Below are 22259 nucleotides of genomic sequence, written 5' to 3' on the forward strand. Positions count from 1 at the left end.
ATTGCACTCGCTCAAAGCAAGAAGTGGCTGTATTAGTGTAGGCGCACAAGCACTTTCGATTCTTGTTATTCTAAGCTTCTCAGCCTGATATCACTACTTCACTCATCTTCAGGATGACTCGTTGGATGTGTTCGTGCTTGTAGAAGACCCGGGCAGCAGTGAGATTATCCTCGTACCCTACCTACGTAATTCCAAACATGATTCTAGTCCAAAAACAACGAGATCGCAAGCAATGAGTACGAGCTTCTACAGTAAAGTTCTAATACGTTGTCAGAACAGTGTCCCGCCTGGAACGCCACTCCGTATTCGGTAAAACATGGCTACAACCCGAAAGCTGCTGATGCAGCTTTGATGGGAATGATTGGACTCCAGTGCAGGATGCTTCTTTCTCGACCAGGATGAGCAAGATGTGGGTGGTCAGCTTTTTGCGGCATGGCTGGCATCAAGGCTAGCCAGCCTACATGCCGAAGTGCTTTACAACAATACCGAACCTGTTGTCTATCCGTCAATAGAGAGGGCTGATGCAGTGAGTAGTCTTGGACAATGAGAATGCTTAGATACGTGATCAGATACTTCGCACCCGCTTTCTTTTCTATGCCCATGGGTGGATCATATCGTACAGACCCAATGACAGTTCCTTCGGTCAGCACAGGAAGCTGCGAAACCTCAAGGCTGGGGGATCGCCGCATGATAAGAGCTCTATCCCGTGTGTGTCGGGTTGACCAACCAGGGTTCGTGAGGAAGCGGACGTGCTTGAGCAATATCATCAGCCTTGCGCCACGGCGCTTACAAACAACGCGTGAAACTTACGAAGGAGCTCATTTCGACCAGTTTACCAAATGCTCAAATTATCTCCTCGAAACATACAGCGTGCTATATTTTCTACTTTCTCAGTGTAGACACAGCGTGTATCTTTGGGGTGCGGTGTGACTAGGTACAACTCATAAAACACGAACTTCCTTGTACATACCCCAAACTCTTAGCCCATCAACTAGTGCAGATTGGCTTCGGGCCGGTACCTTCTTCTGGATCGTACAATTGAAAACGACGTGGCCGATCATCATCCTACCCGCGGTGAGTTCGCGACTTACGAGTCTGTCGATGGCGGACCAATGTGGACATAATCATCAGCCATCCCTACTCTGCTCTAACCTGGATGAAAAATTCTTTCTATATAATGCTACCTTCGCGCCGTTGCACAACCCAAGATACCTGCTTTTGTATAAGCTAATCACCCTCAATACAACACCATACTTCACTAACGCTGTACGGGCTTTATTTTGACCATCAACGCGCTTTTATCCCAGAGCGTGAAAACCTTCTGCTCACCCATCCAATCCCTCTCTTTCTCTACGAGTTCGAGGTCGAAAGCGAAGACGATCTTAGCGAGGATGAGACGCATTTCCGCGTATGCCAGACTAAAAAACGATAATGTCAGTCTATGATTGTCTTTGTCTTCCCTGACTGAGCAAGCAGGTGAAGATGTGATTGTTGCTAGACAAGAAGGAAGGCGAGAAGAAAAGAAAAAGTATACGTACTTCTTGCCCAAACAGTTCCTTGGTCCAAAGCTAAACGGATTCAGCGTCGACCTCTTATCATCCTTGTACCGTTCCTCGCCTAACCAGCGTTCCGGAACGAAGAGCTCTGGGTCCTTGAAATTGCGCTCAGAATGATACATCGCGTGTTGGGAACAGTATACCGAAGTGCCGCCAGGGATATAGTGGCCTGAGATATTGTCGCCCCCCACTGGTACAACACGAGGAAAGCCTGTGGCAACGGGTGGATAAAGTCGTAGAGTTTCCTGGAAGACGGCGATGAGGTATTCGAGCTTGTTGACTTCTTCCATAGTGATCTCGTCAGGAGAAGAAAAACGAGAGCGGATTTCGGCAGCGAGTTTAGTATACGCAGAGGGGTTACGGAGGAGGAAATGGGTAGCGCCCGACAATGTTGTAGCAGTGGTTTCGCTACCTGCAACGAGAAAGGTGACTGCATTGCTGTCCATTTCGTCTCTGGTCATTCTTGTTGCTTCCTTCTCTTGGTTGTTCACTATGTGGGTGAAGAAGTCTGGTTTTTCCACGCCTTTCTCGCTGTCAAGCTTCGCTAGTCGCTTGCTGACCTGATCGCGGGCGCGCTCAAAAAACTCGAGTCGTGCGCGCGCAGCAACTGAGTTGTCTTGGAAAATGCTGCGCAGGGAGTTGGACCACCTGAAGATGAAATGTTTATTGCGAGCAGCGTTCAAACCGGTGGCCGTTATGGACTTGAAGGTGATGGAAACCCAGCTGTGTTTGACGGAATCGCGCAGGCAGTAGAGTGGTTCGCCGAAGGTGAGATCGGATATAATATCGAAAGTTGCATAGTCTTTTGCACATATGATCAGTCGAAATGCGAAGCACACCATAAGCCATAGGTTACTCACTGTACCAGGTCATGATATCCATGTCTTTGCCTTGAGCGGCGTGTTCGCCCATGCGCTGAACGAGAAGATCGACATAAGACTGAATGAGACTCTCTTGTCCTCGTAGGGCTTTGTCACTGAAAGCGTGTGCGAGGTTACGTCGCATTCTCGAGTGTCCTGCTTCATCTGCTATGATGATTGACTCAACGCCGTTGGTAGGTGCTAAGCTGTTTTCTAATCAGCATCTTTTGCTCGCGTCTTCGAAAAGACTTAACTCACTACCAATTCCTGTCCTTGAGGTAATATCCGGTGTTCTTGCTCTTGCCTACACGGAAGCCGTATATGCTTTGCCAAGCAGTTTCTCCTGAGATGAAGCTGACTTCACTTGGGGTCACACGAACCGCATCGCCGTACTTATCATGGCACTCTTTTACCCATTGGACCGAACTGCCGTCAAACATATGTAGAGCACAGGGAATACCGCACGCGCGTGCGAAGAATGGACCGGGGATGTGCTTGAGAGGGTGGAAGAAAACATTGTATATAACTGAATAAACAGCATAGACGGTGGCCTATTCGATGTCAGTCGATGCCCATAGTTCGGCACAATTAATGTTTCGCTTTGAGCTCCGGTTGATCTAACAATGTGGGAACATTGAGGAGACTGTAAAGGATAGACCGGAAGTGACAGCAAGATAAGAAACGTGGAGCTTGTACTCACCAATGCTGAAAACACTGCAAACCAAAAGACAGCGCCTTTGAAGCTGAAAAGCTCAGAGTCTGCGGGCAATATACTCGCTAAGAACGTCATGGCTAGGGGGAAGAATGGCCACAACTTGAAGTAGAATGTGTCAATCTGGTGAATTCGTCAAGAGTAGGTATGGCATGGAGGTATAATATAGCAACAGAACCACCTGACTCGCCAACCTAGAGATCGCCATAACATCACGCATGCGTTAAAGATATTCATGATTGATGCAACGCAAACGTTAAAGCAGTATGCGGCTCGACGGAGCGTCGGATGGTCCGCGGCACTAAGCTCCAGACATTGCTTGTCCCAGGGACAAGCTAGCACGAATCGACAATAGATCAGCACATTTAGACTCCAGTTGCCCCTCATACAATGCGCAATCATCTCGGCCGAGGAGTAGTTGACTACCCACGTACCCCGTCTCTTCGATGCGTAGCCTTGTTTTCTCTGCGTTGCCTCCCAAGCTCTTCCCTGTGTTTGATGTCGTCTCTCTGCTCCATTTCTTCTATTGCCTTGGAACTTGGCTTCCAGATCCGTCGCGAGTTCAGGTATTGGATGAGCGTCTTTCACATAATACGGATGGTAACACCCGTAGAGTACATGGAGTGGGGTTCAACAGACCCGTCGTGATGGTTTGCCGCCCTGCGAAGTTACATCATTCTGTTACTTGTAGGGTGTAAACCTTGTCTCTTTTGATTGCGTGTGACATCGTGTGCAGAAGTGGACCAACAGGTGCATTGACGTCTGGCCATAGCAAAGGCTGTCATGCGATCAGTTGGCAATAGAATAGATGCATACCGCATTGATGGAATCCAATAAAGAATCGTCTCTTCATTCTCCTGCCTAGAAAGGCCGCAGATGAGAAGTGGGTACACTGCGTGCTACCACACGCGTCAACGCTCGTACATGTTATTGTGATATAAGCCGTCCCAACGCCTTTCAATACAAACTGCTAACCATCCTCACGCCTACCGACACTTGGTGCGAAACAAGCTGCGATATGGGATGGCGCATGACAAAGGAAAAAGGTATCATCGAAAAGAAATGTCGGTCTGGACTCGGGTCGCACATGAAGTTGTGATTATCTCGTAGGTTTGCGTGCAACCGGGGATCCCCTTCGACATAGTCAGTAGTGCACTTGCGCGTTGTATTCAATCATCAACCACCCACCCGTCATGCGCGGCGTTCCACGTCTTGACAAAAGCGCGTTGTGTCTTATCCGCATACGTCTCGTTGCTAACCTCCTTAACTCCGACCTTTGCGCCGTCTTTCGTGAAGACGACGTTCTTCTTTTCCATCTTCTTGACGCCGCGTTCAGCGAGCTCATTGGAGTAGAGGAAGATCTGAGAGACACACATGTTAGCGATACAATGCGCAAACTACAGAGGAGTTGTGTTACCTGATAGCCCACCCATCCCAAGCCTCCAACGACCGCAAAGAGGATCACAAGCGGAATGAGGTTTGTTGCGCCCATGGTTGTGGTGGTGGTGACGTAGTGAGTGAGGCTGGTGTTGTGCTGACGTGCGTGGTGGCGGGGTAAACCTTGCGGAGGCTGAGTGCGTGTGTGAATGAGGCAGAGGATGGTGCGATACAAGTAGACGTAGAAAAAGAAATCTTTCACAAGCTTCGCAAATTGTTGAAGGGCTGAGGACCCACAGTTGGCCGTCGTTCTGGATGCCGTGGCTGAGCAGATGAAACCCCGAACAGGAATTGGAGGGTCAGGCTTGGCACGGAAACGGGCCGCAGCTGATCGCCGCGGGCGATTCTTCGATCAATGATTGCGACATGTGAGCGGCGCCGCTGGAGCTTGCCATGTGAAAGGTGCTGATGATGCCTTGTTAACGAGGGTCCTGCTCGGGATGCCTGACGCGTGACAAGACGGGGTTCTCCACATTGATCATCCGCGTCGAACCGGTGGGTCGCAAGAGCACTTGCTCCATGTGGATGATTATCCCCCGAGCGGTACATTTGCTTCGTATTGGATTCTGACCGAAATGCCATGTCCCGTGACCACCAAAGCTATATATAATACACGTGCGATGTTGCCTACCGCGAACTCGAAACAACTTCTTCCCTCAATATTATTACATGTCTAGTAACACGCGTCGATTCGCGTCAAGGAAACATAGGCCCACATGTCAGAACATGTCTCCGTGCTAATACCAGCACCTGAGCACTACTCAGCCCAAACTTGGTGCCAATGACTGATAGTCGACCTAGCAACCAGTCACGCTGTTGTTGCGGTACCGTCTCAGCGTTTGCTGCAACGTACAGCGGCCACACTAATGAGTACCCTCCATAGGCCTCCGCAGCTATATAGCGGTTAGCACACTCCCAGTCTCCTGTCAAAACTACCATCACTTACCATTCTGCTCCTGGCCCATCTCCTTGGCCATTGGTTGTAGTTCGTAGCTCATATGGAACGGTATACACGCACTGATCTCGTCCACCATCATCTGGATGACAAACACACTCTTATTCCATGCCTCGTCGCCATCTGCATAGTTACCACTGAAACTCAGCCATGTCACACATGCCATGATTACTCTCCGACAGAATATCCGGCATACACGGTAGTCGTTCATTATACTCGCCAATGGCACGTCATGATATACATGCTGTTCTCCTGGCCATTTTTCCGCCAGCGCAATATCCTCAGGGGCAAGTCTTTCGCTAACGACACCAATGATACGATGTTTCCATTCGGGGGGTAGTGTACGGTACCACTCTTCGAGGTTGTCGTCGACCATTTGTGCGAACTCGAGAATTTGCTTCGCTTCTGATTCGTAGGCCAGATCATATGGTGTGGTGGTGAGGGTGTTTGCGCGAGCACGGAGGTTTGGAAGGTCGATACAGATGAGTGTCAGGCGGTTAGCAGCATTTTCCTCTGATATGTCGCCTTTACCAACCCAGCCTCCCGCGCCAGGGAACGAGTCGATAGGCTTCGAGCGTTGAACGCAGCTTGTGATCTGATCTTCATTAGCTTTCGAGATGCAGTTTGTGGCATGGTCATCATTACCATCATCGTCCGTACAGCGCGGAACATGGCATGAGAGATTGGGTCATTGAACTGATCCATGCCTCTTAACTTTGTCAACGCGACAGCACCGTCGACATGGTTTCCCCACGCTGTGATAGTATCGTCTGTGCTCATTATTGTCTGGCATTTGTTAGCTTCAGAAACATGTCGCACAACTGGTTGAAGGCCTGCGAGAAGTGACTGATTTACTTACCTCGTACAGTGAAAACATAAGAATGGCAAGCACACTTTCATCGCTCTTCGCCATCACTGGATCTTTCAGATCGTCATTCAGTTTCTTGATAGCTTTGCCATAGGTAGATACTGCTTCCCGGAGTAGCTCTTGTCGGCCAGGATACTGGCCGCATGTTGCCATTGCAACAGCAGTAGTGGCTAGGTGAAGAACGGAGGATGGGCGAGCACGATTGTAGAGAGGCACGAGATACTCTAGATAGCCTCTGGTGCTTTCGGCTTGTTGTGGTAGGGTAATGAAGTTCTTGAAGAAGAAGGGTACGGCTTCAGCTTCTGGCGCAAGTGAGATAGTTGGGGGCACTGCATTTTCGAGATTCCACACAAACGCTTCGAAATCAAACGCCTGATTAAGAGGTAATGGTGGTGTTGTGTAATTGGGTAAGGCCAGTATCTGTTGTGATTGGCTTAAGTCTGATGGAGAATGTGATCGTGATGTTATTATCTGGAAGGCCTTCTCTCCTGGTACTCCGTTTTCTCCTGGCGATACATCAAACGTCGAAGAAGGTGACCTGGGACGTTAGTAGAGGTTTACAAGGGCAATGTGGATCTGCGGCTTGGGTCTATCACATGCAAATACCCACAGACCATATACCACGACTAGTGTACCCATAGCTCGGCAAAGCTTGTCGGTATCCGTCAAAGGTATGCAGCGGGACGGGATAGACAAAATAGCGTAGTACATACAGATGCGGAGAAGGGTTGGAACTTGACGCGCCGGTGCTGTTGCTTGATGCTGTCGTTCCAGAGGATTTCCTTGCCTTCTTGGCCATAGCTTTGTTTTCATCTCGAAAGACCAAATCGAAGTCGTCGGGATAACCGGGACATGTTCGAGCCGACTTCTTGCAATTGCCACATGTTGGTCGCTTCTCGTCGCACTATGCATAGTCAGTAAGCGCATCCGGATATGCATGGAGGCGACATCGCTAATCAAGAGGAAGGAGTAATTGTCGCGAGGTACCAAGACATACCTTGATTCTTCGGCTCTTACACATGCCACATCCCCTGCTCGGCTTTCCGGTGTAAACCATTGTGATATAAATGTAATCCAAGGAGTGAATGAAGACAATGAGGCGGCGTTTTGAACTCCAGGCCCGAAGACAACACCTGTCTGGCAATTCTAGCCCTTAGCTGATGACTATAAAGACTCTGCCAGTAAACAACAATATTCCTAATCGGATATCAGGCAACTCCGCCTCTGAAGCCTACGACTACCATCAAGCCTACGTTACCGCTTAATCCTAGCGAAAAGCTTCAGCTCGCCAATGTCTGACAAGCCCTGTATATCAACGGAAACGTGAGCTCCCTTAAACCGAGGCACGCGATGGTAAGCACAAGAAAATTGACGTTGACGTAGGGCGGACAATCCGTGGGGACGATTGTGCAAACAACACTCGCTAAGGAAGGAATTCGCGATCGGACCACCGAGCGTGTATCTAGCGTATAGGAACTGACCTATAGGAAGGACAGGGAGACAACGACAAGATTGTAAACTGCATTCTGAAACCGGACGAGGGATGACATGGCAGTCCGAGTCGGTTATTCTAGCTCACCGAGATGCGCATCGCAGGAAGGGGTCATTGTAGTGGCTAGTTTTTCTCGCAAGCAATACCAGATTGGGCTTAGGGCTGCGCCCACAGAAGTGGCGCAGCAGGTTTCAACCGTTTCTGATATCACCGGCTAGTCGACAAAACGCGAGAAACACGTTCGAGGCGTTCTCAAATGTTGTTGCCTGGCGTCTACTATGCAGGTACCTGAGGCTCTGACGCAACTGCTTACGCATGTCGCATTTCGATCTCTTTCGGGATTGTGGAAGTTTGATTGGAATCGCCGACTTCTCCGGGCTTGCGGTATTAGCCGCATGACAGCGATTGCGCCCTCTTCACAACGTGTCTTCTTCTCCAAATTACGATGAGAGATGGACTTCGATGACGACATAATGTAAAGAGACAAGTCAGTGATGGAGGGTAAGGATGGTCAAGCGCACTTGGAGATGCACCCTGAGAAGAGCAGGACCCGCCATGATAGCCGGCTATATCACAGAACGAACACTGAGGGTTGGCGCCTTTTTTTCTATATAAAGACGAGCAGTGAAATCGCACAATAAACTTGGAAGCCTCCAACGGGAACACACGCGTCACATCGAACTGAACGTTGGATAATCGAGAGGTAACGCCAAGCGCTTTCACACAGCCACCCGAATCATGTACAGGTGGTCTAACCATGACACTTATACCAGATGCATATCCAAATGCATCGAAAGCTATATTTGCGGCGCAAGGAGGGTTTCCCCTTTCCAGAGAAAGATACAAGAAGTGCCGTTATTTTTGACCTGTCGAACAGCACATGACTTTCTCCATCGGATACCATTGTTGCATACACCCAACCAATAATCAAGTTGGTGCATCGACTCCTGTTGTGGCGCAGAAACTGCAGGTCTCTAAATCTGGATAATACTTAGAACGCGTTTCGATAAGGGTTCGATTCGTTGTTCGAAGCCGCTGAACAAAACCCGGATGGTGAGCCCATCGATTGCAACTGGAGCCAAGAGTGTAGGAAGTGGTTCAAGATAGGCCCTTAGAAGTAACCGCGTCAAACCATTGCTTCTCTTGAAAAATGTGAGTCCTTTGTGCTGGCTCAAAATTGCCAGTAGACGCCTTCTAGGCATACAACAACAGCCCGGAGTGAAGGTATATTGGGGGATGTTTCTACGATGAGCACCAATTCCGGCGCGGCTATGCGGCGAAATTGCCTACACCTTCTTAGTCGGTACCAATGCGAAAACATACAGAGAAGATGCAGAATGTGTTTCGACTTGAATTCTACGTTGTCTATCTGCCCTAGCAGGCTCGCGATCGCATCGTCACAAACGCGAATCGTGACGATGTTCCTCTATCCACAGGTCTTATCTTCCATACTCAGGCACATGTGTTTCCTAGAATGGGATGAGCAAGTTCATGACAGATTTGGAGCGTAAGGTTACGAAGAAAGGCTAAGAGATTTAGAACTTGAAGTGTTCTGCGAGGAGCTTGACGGCTAAACAATGTGAGCCCGGGGCGCTGGCTGTACATGCATCCGCGCCAGATAGAAGCAATACCAACAGTGTCCTACCTTCTTGAAGCTCGAAGATGTACACACACAGTGTTGATGAACTGCGAAGGACAGAACAGCATATCGACATACTGGAAGCTCTTGTTCGACAGTCGCCTCTTGGTCGTAATAATTGAAGGGTTCTAGCGGATCGGCGCGTATGTGTCTCGCTGGCGGTAGATCGCTTGACCTCAAAGTAGACAAAAGATGGGGTATAGCGGCCTTGGAAAACTGATATGGATGCATCGCCGGTAAACTGTCGAGAATGATTTTTCGTTCGACTTTGTCAACCGTACCCTGTCCGCTCAAACAGAACCCTATTTTGTTCTTGGCTCCCTGAGGTATGCTGGGCATATGACCAGGACTCTTCTCCCATTCGGAGCGCCTCACAAATGTCGAATCTAATATATACTTCAGAATAGTTCTTGGTAGTCAGCTTATCTCACTCATCGCCGTTGAGAATCTAGCAGAGGGTGGTTTGGCCGAAGAGAGTCTGTCGTCTGCGCGATTTCATATGCTTTTCAGACAAAATCAAGAGTCCGATCGGTCTTGTATCGTAATAACATCATTTTCGGTCTTGCCGCGATCCTCGCATGCGCCAGACATCTCTGACGCAATGTCGCAAGCATCACAGCGTCGCGTCGCTGTACGCGAAGAAAAAGAAGAAATGTAAGTTTCAACACACGATGCAAAGGAACTCGTCGACCCAGGAATACAGAAAGTGGCCTTGAAGTTCTAGATGTCGTTCACGACGTGGTTCGGCTACTGCACGTACACCCTACCGTATGCAGGTTGCACCTCCGGTCGCATCGCATAACAGCGGATCCAACACTATCGGTCCTACCTCGTATCGAATTTCATTGGAAAATTCCTCTGGGGTTGTGTCGGCGCGCGCCTATCCGCAGCCTCCACAGTGGAAATCTTGATGCCCAGATCTACGCAGTTGGTTGCACTGCGACTCCAGACACATGAAGAACAACCATGCTTGTGGCGGCGTGCCTTATGCAACCACAACGTTGCGTATGCAGGCCTTGTTCCTGCGTCGATCACCAGAAAACTCTATTATTAGCTAGCCTTGCTTACAACTTGGCGTTATAGTGGGGTAAAACCGTAGGAAGGAACAACGCACGCGAGATTGTGTCTAGTCAGAAGCGGCCCGGGAATGAATCGATGATAGAGGTGTTCCTTTTTGCTTAGTCCGGGATAGTATCGCACTGCACTCATGATAGCAATCGTGGTTGGTGCGACTGGCGACTCACACAAGTCTCGGTCAGAAACCCAATCCAGTGCCGAATAACCGCGGATTATTACACTATTATTGCGCGAATTGCTAATTGGCAATCTTTTTCCTCGTGTGTGCATGGATTTCATTGACTTTCGATGCCAACAATGGTGCACGATCTAGACGGTGAAGAAAAAATGGCTATTCTTATCGTGCTCTTTGTTAGCCGAATAACCATCTTGGGATGACGATACAAAGGCTTGGTGGTTTACCTGGGCAAGATAAAATAAGGTAAGGCTCGAGCGAATGCCCAGCTGTCCGCGAAGTCTTGTCACCCAGGCTATCGCTGCTCAGGGGAATGATCATCATGGTACAACACCCATCGCGTGTTAGCGCTGCAGAGAAATTTGGGACGGCAGCGTGCGCGTGGCCGCAAGTTCTGTGGGTGTGCCTGTCAGGGACCAACCAGGGCCATGCTTTTAGTGTTTGTCGAGGTGGATTCGGCGCGGCCGGTATGACGTTGAGCCCGCATTTTCTTTATTTGTTGATGGGTAGGCGTGGTAGACTTGGCCAAACCTGGAGAGACGGAAGCGTGTCGGCAATGGAAAATTCTCGTGATGTCGAATTAGAGGCCGTGTCGTGGCTTGCCTGAGGGATGAAGAAGTGTCCGTTCGCAGCGCTTCGGTTGGAGTCTGCCGATTTATCTCCCGTCGAATCACGCGACTTTGACCTCGTTTACTGGCTAGCGGTGAACATAGGCCCAAGGGATTTGACTGGTCGCATGAGCAGAGATTCTGGCATCGCGGCCGACCTTCCTAGAACTGCTAAACGCGATGGTGTTGTTGTTGTTGGCGGGGGCCACATGTACGGGTCGCGTGTGTTTGACAGCCAATCCTTCGCGACTCTCCATACGAGGGCCGCCCCTGGGCAAGGTGTTGGGGATGAACACATGATCGCCCAACGGATAACGGATCCCAGTCAGTTGGTAAAGGTCCTATCGTATTGTGGCGCGCCGTCAGTAAAGCGCATGGTGCCGGTTGGCTAGTTCGGCATGGTAGAGACGAACCTGATTAAACCCTGTTAGCACCAGCGATATGGGCTACTTGTACAGTCAGTATATAGACTCGAGGCTGCTCCTTTGCCCCTTGGCAAGCAATCCGTCGTACCCTCCCGTCACTCGCTTTCACATTCGCTCGCTTGCGTTTGCCATTCGTTACCAGTCTTGATAATCGTCGGTCGTTCAGTACTACACCGTGTAATACCTATAATCACCGTTCGGTATCCGTAATCTACTACCGCCAACGCCACCCACAATATACCACACAGTACCCTACTCCAAAATGTCTTTGAAGTTCCTATCACTCGCTCTTGCGGCTGTCGCAACTGCGTCTCCTTTTGACTCTATGTCGAAGGCCACTAGCGACGACCCTTACGAGGCATGCCAACCGCAAGGAGCGACCGGCACAACCCCACCAGCAGTTGGCACGGAGCTCAGCTCTCTCTATACCGATATCCTCTCCTCTATCCAGGGTATCACTTTCGACAAGCGATCTGTTCATGGCCGTGCGGACGGCTTCGGTTGCCGCCAAAGCTTGGACTGTGTCAATGTTCAGAACATCAACATCCCCATGTGCTATGACAAGTTCACCACAAACTTCCAATTCCCAGACGGCTCTTTCGGAAACGTTGCTGCTGGAACATACACCTCCGGAGGTACTGAAGTCAACCTCGTCAGCGGAGACTACACCAAGGATGGCCAGAGTGCCAACATCTACTCCAACAACGAGGCTGAGAAGCCAAACACGTCGACCCTTTCAATTCCCGCCCAATACACCGGCACTGGTGTTGGAGGAGCGATCCCAGTCACAGAACTCGGATCCATCATCGTCTATACCACCACTATTCCAGCCGTAACATACTCTGCACCCACCACCGTTGCGGAAACCGTTGAGGTAGCCACTGTCAGCGGAGTGAAGGTCTCTACCACCGTTCCCGCTACCACCATCACCCAGGCCACAACGATCGCCGCAAAGACCAACGTCGTCACTCAAACAAACACTGCCTCAGCTGCACCTCAAAGCACCGGAGCAGCTGGACAGATGTCTGTTGACACAACAAGGTCCTTCGGAATGTCGGTTGTCGGTGCCTTGCTATATGCGCTCTTGTAAGCAGCTGATTTATTGGAAGCTATGCTCATCGCAGTGTACTAGGTGGACGGATTGATCTTAGGAGTTATATTCAAGGCATTCCTGAATGGATGATACCCGCTGGAGCTTTAGCATACGCATGTTTACACGTACTGTGGCAATCCAGTACTGATGTGCCACGATTAATGAATAATATCCTACCCTTCACATCGGACTCTTGCTTTTTGTCATGCCACTTTTGATAACTCTCTCTGCATCTTGCTGACTTCCTGGCAATTCACGTCTTCTCCAGGTGCTGTGATGGCTGCTGAGTGGAGCCATGTTAGGTGGGTCCTCCTCTTGAGCTCCTCGATATTTGTACTTCTGACCCCTCCACCGGCTATTAGCGACAGATCTGCTCCAAACCTTGAATGTAATTGATAGAGCTTATCAGCACCTTGGAAGGCACTCTTCGCCCCACCACTAGTTAACAGGCTCTTGAACCCGCAGCTGACCACTGTTTCAACAGCTTCTTCCAAATCCTCGGCCTCATCGACTGCACGATGAAACGTGCATGGAAGCGGGGCTGCGGCTTCAACCAATTCGCGGTTGCGAGTTTGGTCTATACGACGATTGGCGTCTAGAATGCCAAAGACGAATCCGCTAGCTAGAGGCTTAAGCACCTCCATGTCTTTCTTCATAAGAGTAAACTCTTCGTCTGAGTAGTTGAAGTTGCCAGCTCTTGGTCTAATCATGACATTGATTGGAATCGTGACTTCCTTGCGTACGTGTTGTAGTGTGGAGTGGGAAGGTGTGACCCCGCCAGCGGAGTAGTTGGCACATAGTTCAATCCGATCAGCGCCTGCTTGAGCTGCTACGGTGGCAGAAGAAGCGTTGAAGCAGGCTATTTCGAGCATGGTGTTTTTACTTCGTGTGAGGTGAAAGCTGTAATGTAAGATGGAGAGACGAGCAGTAGGTGGGTTGTGGGGCGAAGCTTGAGCTAGGCTAGTGCTACAAGTGGATTGGCTGACGACATGACTACGCTACAGGCCGACACCATCTTCCTACTTTCCTAAAACCAAGAACCCGTTAAAGGCAGTAGATCAAGGAAGTTCGTATGAATATCTAGGCGGTTCAGTTGTAACAGGAAAGATGACAGTGAAATTGCCGTCAGCTATCCTCCATCTAAGCCCAACGAAGACTGAAAGACGCGGGGTCTTCAGAGTAATGACGACAGATGTTTCTATGGTTATTCAGAGAGCGTAAACTCAGTATGAAGATGATGGAAAGAGAACAATATACCCAACAATGTGGTCTCGTGGCTTGTGTAATGCACATTTTCAAGGGTTGGTGGCTCCCGGATAGTGCACACAAGGTGAGGCTCACTGTGGTGAATAACATGCTCAGAAGCAAATGCCGTTGTTTCATCGCTCACCTTCCTCATCAAGCAGGGCAAGCGCATGGACGAAAGCCCGATGTGAAGGTGAATTCTAACTCACCAGTCTGACCAACAGCTCCGCTTCCCTTCTTCTCTCGGCTTTCTCTGTTGCCACGCAACCTTGAGACTGTACTCCCAATATCAGCATACACAGTCAAAATGTCAGACGAAGAACAGAAGACACCCAGTAAGGCGGCATCAAGCGGCGGCGCCTGGTCCGAACAAGAAAAGGTATGAGATATGAAAGTGAGCTCACTGCCGGGCTCCTACTTGGCACCGATTGGATCGACTGTGCTGCATACAAGCCCTATGTCTCTACCAAGCCCGCCACTGACTGTGATACAGATCGCGTACCTCATGGTTCTTTGCGAGCATGCAGCTGACACCGAAAAATTCGAGTCCAAGACCAACGTAAGTGTTACCTGATGATGGTTTACCACGCTTATACATATCCCAGACCTGCCCTGTTCCCGCCGGCCGCACCACGCTCTCTTGCCGCAAGCTTATTCTCCGTATGAAGGAGAAGCATGGAGAAGATATGGAGAAGATCAAGAATGGCCTCCCTTTGGGCCCTGCTGCCGGTGACGGAGTTGGCGCCACTCTGGACAAACCCAAGACGACGCCCAAGAAGCGCAAGAACAAGACGGTTGAGGGCGAGGACGATCCTGCTGAGGGTTCACCGAAGAAGAAGGCCACCCCGCGTCCACGCAAGAAAAAGAATGAGGCTGTCGAGGTAAAGGATGAAGAGATGATCTAAGAATCTGTCTCTTTGCCCTGCATCGGCTGGTTGTGCTGTCGCATTGTGGCACATTGGGCGGATACTGAAACGGCTCGGCGTTCTCATGTAGCTATCAGGCGCTCAACTCCGTCTCTTCCAAGGTTTCTTTGCTTTGTTCATGTGGCTGGACTTAGATACTGCCGTTGAGCGGCCTGAGAACCACAACTCGATAGGCGTCGCAATGAACCTGTGCCATCTTGCTCATCTCCCGTGTTTGACGCGACATGAAAGTTTAGCCCATGAGCTTTGGGAAAGGGCGCGCAGTGTGGCATGCTTGAGATATGACCGGAGCATGTATTCACTGCTGCCATGGAGTGGATGCGAGTGGAGACGAATGACGATGGTTCGCGAGATGCGGCGAAGCTTGACCGGGGGACCGTGGCGCATGCAGCTGCAGGGCTCTTCAGGCACTTTCCTTCTTGGCCTCAAAGCCATCGCATACTCATCGACTGCATCTTTTGCCTTTCTTCTTTGCGCCTACTACTTTTAATCTACAGCAGTTGCGTTTGCGCTGCCTCCTTCCTTTAGACGCCTCACCCAGGGTTGGCATGCTGCTTGGCCGAGTGTCTCTCGCCGCCTGCAAACGAAGTTTCCTTGCAACACCTTCACGCACCCTGCCGTTGCCCGTCTCCCGACCGCTCTCCCTCCTTCACACGCGATATTCTACGAGACTTCACAGTCCTAGCGCACTTGCTCTCGGCAAGCGCCCCCTACACACGTCCTCGTCTATAAATAATCCGCCGCCAATGGAACAAAATGGCACAACCAAGCGCAAGCAACCACCAACGTCACCAGCAACAGACCGTCCGGTGAAGCAGATCAAGCCCGAAATAGACGCACACACCTCCAACGGAGTCATGTCGCACTCGCCCGACCAGGAAGAGGCCATGGACGATGCGCATAGCGAGTACAGCTCCCACGAGGAGATTCCATCATCGGCGCATATCACAGCCGTCACAGGACAGGACACGGCAGAGTGGCAACGAACTATAGAGAATGTGGTCAAGAGCGTCGTATCGATACACTTCTGTCAGACGTGCTCGTTTGACACAGACCCGGCCATTAGCTCAGAGGCGACTGGCTTTGTCGTGGATGCTGAGAAGGGCTACATCCTCACCAACAGGCATGTTGTCGGCGCCGGACCTTTCATCGGCTACTGCATCTTCGATAACCACGAGGAATGCGACGTCCACCCCGTTTACCGCGATCCCGTCCACGACTTCGGTATCCTCCGCTTCGACCCCAAGAAGATCAAGTACATGCCCGTCACCGCCCTCAAGCTCCGCCCAGACAACGCCAAAGTCGGCGTCGAGATTCGCGTCGTGGGTAACGATGCCGGAGAGAAGCTCAGTATCTTGTCGGGAGTTATCAGTCGATTGGATCGCAATGCGCCCGAATACGGCGAGGGCTACTCCGACTTCAACACCAACTACATTCAGGCTGCAGCTGCAGCGAGTGGAGGATCTTCGGGCAGTCCCGTAGTAGACCGCGACGGATTTGCAGTTGCGCTGCAAGCCGGTGGACGTGCTGATGGTGCCGCGACCGACTACTTCCTGCCCCTGGACCGACCGCTACGCGCTCTCGAGCTTGTCCGCCAAGGCCAGCATGTCTCTAGAGGCACCATCCAGACCCAGTGGATACTGAAGCCCTTCGACGAGTGCCGGAGACTAGGTCTCTCTCCTGCCCTGGAGAAAGAGATCCGCACTCAGTTCCCCAAGGAGACAGGCATGCTGGTCGCTGAGGTGGTTCTACCCCAAGGGCCTGCGTCTGCCAAGGTTGAAGAAGGTGATCTTCTGTTGCGTGTCAACGGAGAGTTGCTCACACAGTTCGTCCGACTTGATGCCATTCTTGACGACAACGTTGGCAAGACTATCTCTGTGACCATACAGCGTGCTGGGGAGAACATGGATGTTGAGCTAGACGTTGGCGATCTCCATGCCATCACCCCTGACAAGTTTGTTTCTGTCGCAGGCGCGTCTTTCCACGACCTCTCATACCAACAAGCTCGCCTCTACGCCATCTCGCTGAAAGGCGCGGGTGTGTACGTCTGCGAGGCAGCTGGTTCCTTCAGGTTCGCCGACGGCTACACATCAGGGTGGTTGATTCAGGAAGTTGACAACCAGCCGACACCAGACCTTGACACCTTTATTGAAGTCATGAAGAAGATCCCAGACCGTAAGCGAGTGGTTATGATGTACAAGCATCTGCGCGATCTGCATACTGCGAACACTAGTATTACTGCTGTGGACAGGCATTGGCATGCAAAGATTCGGGTAGCAACACGCAATGACACCACAGGCTTGTGGGACTTCAAACCACTCGCCGATGCCATTCCATCTGTGCCTCCTGTTCCTCGCCGTGCGAACTTCGTCAAGATGAGCTCAAGCTATCCTGAGGCTGTAGACATTGTTCGTAGCTTCGTACGAGTGCATGTCTCTATGCCTATTAAGCTAGATGGCTTCCCCAAGATGAACAAACAGGGCTATGGACTCGTTGTCGATGCTGAACAGGGTCTTGTCCTTGTCTCGAGAGCGATTCTGCCATATGACCTTTGCGACATCTCGCTCATCATTGCTGACAGCATCTTTGTCGATGCCAAGGTTGTCTTCATGCACCCATTGCAGAACTATGCCATTGTCAAGTACGATGCCTCTCTTGTCAACGCTCCTGTAAAGACACCCAAGTTCGCCACCGACTTCATCAAGAAAGGAGCAGAGACCATCTTCTTTGGCATCAACCAAAACTTCCGACCTGTCGTAGCAAAGACTGTCGTCACTGATATCACTACAGTCGCGATTCCAGCTAGCGCAATCACACCTAGATACCGTGCGACCAACTTCGACGCCATCACGGTAGACACGAACCAAGCCTCACATAGTGGTTCTGGCGTGCTGATCGCTGAGGATGGCACCGTTCAGGCTCTCTGGCTCTCGTACCTAGGTGAGCGGACATCACACAGTGGCAAAGACGTTGAATACCATCTTGGTCTTGCAACGCCCAACCTTCTGCCAGTTCTCAACGAGATCCGAAGCGGAACCACACCCAAGCTACGTATCTTGAACGTCGAGTTCCAGACCGTCCAGATGAGTCAAGCCCGTGTCATGGGTGTCTCAGAGGAATGGATCGAGAAGACTGAGACGGCTGATCCAGAGCGCCACCAGCTCTTCATGGTCCGCAAGGTCGATTCAGGTCACGGCGATGGTCTCAACGAAGGCGATGTCCTCCTTACGCTCAATGGCAAGCTGGTCACACGTTCACCCGACCTCGACATCATGTACAACAACGAGTTCCTGGACGCTGTTGTTGTGCGCAAGCGTGAGGAGAAGACTATCAAGGTATCGACTGTCGCAACAGAGGACCTTGAGACTGATCGCCTAATCAGTTTCTGTGGTGCTACTTTCCATCGCCCTCATCAGGCTGTGCGCCAGCAGATCAGCAAAATTCACTCGGATGTTTACATCTCGTCGCGGGCTCGTGGCTCACCGGCATACATGTACGGGGTAAGTGCTAATCTCTTTTTCTTTCTGTTCTTTCTATCACACGTTCTTTCCACACTGGAGCCTGGATACGCCGTTGGATACCGGAGATTTACATCCACATTCTGAACACTTTCCGTGAGCTGGGCGACTCCGAAAGCTGGACGCTAGAAACAATTGCTCACCCCCTCTGCGAACATTACCGGGCCTCCCATGGATACACTAGGAGTTTTTTCTTTTGCTTATTAAGCCCACTTCTGTATGGCTTGGACACTGCTCTGGGATTCTGGAAGTTCATCCAGCAAATATGCCCCGGCTCCACTTGGTTTACCATGGATTTACTGTCTGCTTACTCATCATGCTCGGTGTGGGCTCCGAGGACTTCAGAAGGCGGATACCCCTAGGCCTGACTTGGATAGCTCTAGACCCTCGGCACTTATCCTGTGGCTCGGATGGTATTCTGTCGTCGGACCGTGGATTTGCAACCGGTGGATACCTTTAGGCCTTGCTTGTGGCGACCTGCCACCTATCAGTTATCTTGAGAATACCTCACTGACCATGTCATCAGCTCGCGCCTACCAACTTCGTCACACACGTGAACAACGTCCCTACTCCCAACTTGTCGGCCTTCCTCACCGAAATTAAGAAGATCAAGGACAATGAATACTTCCGTATGAAGGTCATGACCTTTGACAACGTACCATGGGTCGCGACCATGAAGAAGAATGAACACTACTTCCCAACCATCGAGCACATCAAGGACACGTCCGCGCCACTGGGTTGGAAGAAGATCATACACGAGTGTGATGCTGGTGGTGCGAGGGAAGAGATGGGGCCGGATGAGCTGGAGGCGGATGCTGCGGATGAGTAGATACCAAATACCATAGAAGTTGCCAATGCATGGCAAATGATTGGAATTAAACACGCCAGTAAAGTTCTTTCTCTCTTGGAAATCATATCTGGAGTTACCCATGAGAATGGTAGTTACCAGAATGCCTTGGAAACTGCTCGTCGCATGACAAATACCATGGGTCAAACATGCTGATGAAATATTTTGAGAACAATGCGTGGATTTACCCAGAGAGTTTTTCAGGTAGACACAAATTCACAGAATTTCGTGAGGTCCTTTAGCCTCCAGTTTGGTAGAGGACCATCTAGTCTAGTAGGATTCATGGATTGATGGTTTGCGGGCACTAATCGACTTCCGACGTGACGTGGCCCGTGCGCACCGCGGGCCATAACTCAGCTTCCGATACCCTTCCTCCTCCGTCAGCTCTACACTCTCTCACCACACCACCACATTTGAAGCCAAACCACGAATCGCAACCATGACTTCATCGATCTTCTATAAATTCAAGAATTCAAAAGACAGCGAGCGTATAGTATTCAACGGCACCGATTTGAGTGTTTTCGAGCTCAAGAAGGAGATTATCAGCGCGAGCGGCCTCGGCGACGGAACCGATTTCAACCTACACATCTACCCTCAAGATGACCCTGCTTCCGAGTACAAGGACGACACTACATTAATACCGCGATCCTCCACCGTCATAGCGATTCGCCGCCCAGCGCCTCGCGGACAAGGTCGAGCTGCCAGATATGTCAACGGCAAGCCCCCTGTTCGTGCCTTCACTACACAAAGCAAGCCTGTCGCGCCTGCACCTCCCACAAGCAATGCGACACCAGAAGATGCTGAGGCCGCGTTCTTGGCTGAGTCAGCGATGGCCTGGGACGCGCAGAAGGAGGCACTTTCACATGCAAAACCCGTCTATCGCAAGAACAACACCAAGAACGTCGTAGTCCCTTCACATCCTCCCCCTCCAGGCTACGTATGTCGCCGCTGTAATATCAAAGGCCACTGGATTCAGGCCTGCCCTACGAACGACGACCCCGACTTCAAACCTGTTTTCCAAGCGAAGCGCACCACCGGCATACCGCAGTCGTTCTTGAAGAAGGTCGAGAAGCCTGTCGACGAAGAGGCTGCAAAGGGCGTCATGCTCAACGCCGACGGCGAATACGTACAAGTCATGACTGACCAGAAGACATGGGACAAGTTTCAAGAGAAGACAAATGCATCACGAGCGCGCGCAGCAAGCGCTGACGCAGCAAGCAAAGAGCTCCGCGAGCGCGGATTCGAATGCCCCATCGACAATCAAAGATTTGTCGACCCAGTCAAGACACCTTGTTGTGGTAAGACATACTGCCGTGAGTGCATCGACAATGCGCTGGCAGACGGTGATCTGATTTGTCCAAACTGCGCAAAGGAGGATGTTCTAATGGATGATCTCGTTCCTGATGACGATATGGTCAAGTCTCTCAAGGCATACGACGCAGAGAAGGCAGCAGAGAAGGAAAAGGCAGCAAAGGCAGCAGTTGCTTCAGAAAATGAATCAGTTAATCAATCACTTGCTACTGACAACGCATCTTCTTCTGTCGCAAATGACGATACAAATGCCACCGCTACTGCTACTGCTACTCCAGCAGCGGCGGCGACTGCTGCGGCTGACGAAGTATCCGATACTGACTCAACCTCTTCAAAGAAGCGCAAGCAGCCTCCTACAGACATCAAGCCTCCCACCGCACCGAAAGCCATGCGCCAAGCGGCCGATCCCGCCTCGAAGATGGAGCAGGACTTTATACAACAGATGGAGATGCTCAAGAACGCACCGATGGGGCCTATGGGAATGCCGATGGGTATGCCTATGCCAATGCAGATGCCTCAGCAAATGGGATTCCATAACGGTTATCAGATGGGCTTCCAGCCGCAACAGCAGCAACAGATGCCACAACAACAGTGGTTTCCTCAGCAAAATTTTGGTTACAATCAACAACAGTTCGGTCAGCAGTACAACCAGCAGCAACAGTACGGATGGGGTGGACAGGGACAAGGGCAATGGGGCAACGGGCTAGGGCAGGCACAAGGACAACAAGACCCTAATGATGCGTACGACAGGCAACCGGTCAATCCTCGAGGTCGCAACCGCAGATCTCGTGCACCAGATTTCCGATACCTTTGAACACCAAGACATCCATACGCTTCTCTCACCACGTTACCATGTCACCGCATCTAAACTCACACGACATATCTCAATCACGACTGCGTCAGCCTTCTATAATGAATATCGGGACTGGGCGCGTGATTAGGCGGCGTTTCTTTCACATTCGTCACGCAGGATCTAGGGGCATGCATCATGGGCGGTTTGGAAACCACCAGCTTATCACGGAAGCGAGGGAGTGAGGGGGCAATTGCCTTTCACTTTTTTTTTCGGCGTTTTGGTACGATCTCCAATTTACCTTCTCGTTTCGCGGACTCCAGACGAGCTTATTTTAACATGAAATGCAAATCAAACTTCAAAACACTTGACTTGACTTGACTTGACTTGCGCTTTGCTATAATCTGACGTGCATGTTTACTTGGCAAGGAAGTGTAATGAGTTTTGTGACTGAGGGCGTCGATTTCCGTCCTCTCTTCGGGGACAAGAAAAGTGATGTCATTTCAACATCCATAGGATATGTTAGTTTAGAGATGTGGAACGCTAAATTGATAGGCAGTGGTAACGAATCAGCGAATTTAAAACCATATGAACATAATGTGATCTGCCCCATGCCCCCTTGCTTCAGGCCTCATCGAAACCGAATTTGCGAGATCCAACAAAGTTGATTAAACGATGTAATGGCCACAATCCCCCCGCGATGTTCGTGACTGCAAAGAGGCAGT

The 22259-nt window shown here is 50.7% G+C and overlaps 8 protein-coding genes across 8 annotated transcripts; 4 read left to right on the plus strand and 4 right to left on the minus strand.

The window, feature by feature from the left end:
• Window positions 1–1258: 1258 nt before the first annotated feature.
• On the minus strand, window positions 1259–3206 carry J4E82_001125 (uncharacterized protein; the record flags this gene model as incomplete). Its single annotated transcript, XM_051727442.1, has 5 exons — window positions 1259–1418; window positions 1539–2358; window positions 2417–2622; window positions 2675–2967; window positions 3117–3206. 5 exons carry the CDS (start codon window positions 3204–3206, stop codon window positions 1259–1261), a joined length of 1569 nt encoding a protein of 522 aa, XP_051592755.1.
• Window positions 3207–4297: 1091 nt separating this feature from the next.
• On the minus strand, window positions 4298–4620 carry J4E82_001126 (uncharacterized protein; the record flags this gene model as incomplete). The annotated part of the gene is made up of 2 exons (XM_051727443.1): window positions 4298–4489; window positions 4546–4620. 2 exons carry the CDS (start codon window positions 4618–4620, stop codon window positions 4298–4300), a joined length of 267 nt encoding a protein of 88 aa, XP_051592756.1.
• A 641-nt stretch (window positions 4621–5261) lies between these two features.
• J4E82_001127 (uncharacterized protein) lies at window positions 5262–7445 on the minus strand (the record flags this gene model as incomplete). The annotated part of the gene is made up of 6 exons (XM_051727444.1): window positions 5262–5458; window positions 5512–6115; window positions 6166–6306; window positions 6380–6926; window positions 7102–7292; window positions 7386–7445. 6 exons carry the CDS (start codon window positions 7443–7445, stop codon window positions 5262–5264), a joined length of 1740 nt encoding a protein of 579 aa, XP_051592757.1.
• Window positions 7446–12066: 4621 nt separating this feature from the next.
• On the plus strand, window positions 12067–12894 carry J4E82_001128 (uncharacterized protein; the record flags this gene model as incomplete). The annotated part of the gene is made up of 1 exon (XM_051727445.1): window positions 12067–12894. One exon carries the CDS (start codon window positions 12067–12069, stop codon window positions 12892–12894), a length of 828 nt encoding a protein of 275 aa, XP_051592758.1.
• Window positions 12895–13100: 206 nt separating this feature from the next.
• Window positions 13101–13769, minus strand: J4E82_001129 (uncharacterized protein; the record flags this gene model as incomplete). Its single annotated transcript, XM_051727446.1, has 1 exon — window positions 13101–13769. One exon carries the CDS (start codon window positions 13767–13769, stop codon window positions 13101–13103), a length of 669 nt encoding a protein of 222 aa, XP_051592759.1.
• Window positions 13770–14449: 680 nt separating this feature from the next.
• On the plus strand, window positions 14450–15047 carry J4E82_001130 (uncharacterized protein; the record flags this gene model as incomplete). Its single annotated transcript, XM_051727447.1, has 3 exons — window positions 14450–14521; window positions 14636–14701; window positions 14748–15047. 3 exons carry the CDS (start codon window positions 14450–14452, stop codon window positions 15045–15047), a joined length of 438 nt encoding a protein of 145 aa, XP_051592760.1.
• A 767-nt stretch (window positions 15048–15814) lies between these two features.
• J4E82_001131 (uncharacterized protein) lies at window positions 15815–19415 on the plus strand (the record flags this gene model as incomplete). The annotated part of the gene is made up of 2 exons (XM_051727448.1): window positions 15815–18568; window positions 19113–19415. The coding sequence occupies 2 exons, from the start codon at window positions 15815–15817 to the stop codon at window positions 19413–19415; spliced, it is 3057 nt and encodes a 1018-aa protein (XP_051592761.1).
• Window positions 19416–19872: 457 nt separating this feature from the next.
• Window positions 19873–21558, plus strand: J4E82_001132 (uncharacterized protein; the record flags this gene model as incomplete). Its single annotated transcript, XM_051727449.1, has 1 exon — window positions 19873–21558. The coding sequence occupies one exon, from the start codon at window positions 19873–19875 to the stop codon at window positions 21556–21558; it is 1686 nt and encodes a 561-aa protein (XP_051592762.1).
• Window positions 21559–22259: the final 701 nt, after the last annotated feature.

Source organism: Alternaria postmessia (assembly GCF_024291825.1).
Source record: "Alternaria postmessia strain BMP 2775 chromosome Unknown scaffold_4, whole genome shotgun sequence".
Taxonomy (NCBI): domain Eukaryota; kingdom Fungi; phylum Ascomycota; class Dothideomycetes; order Pleosporales; family Pleosporaceae; genus Alternaria; species Alternaria postmessia.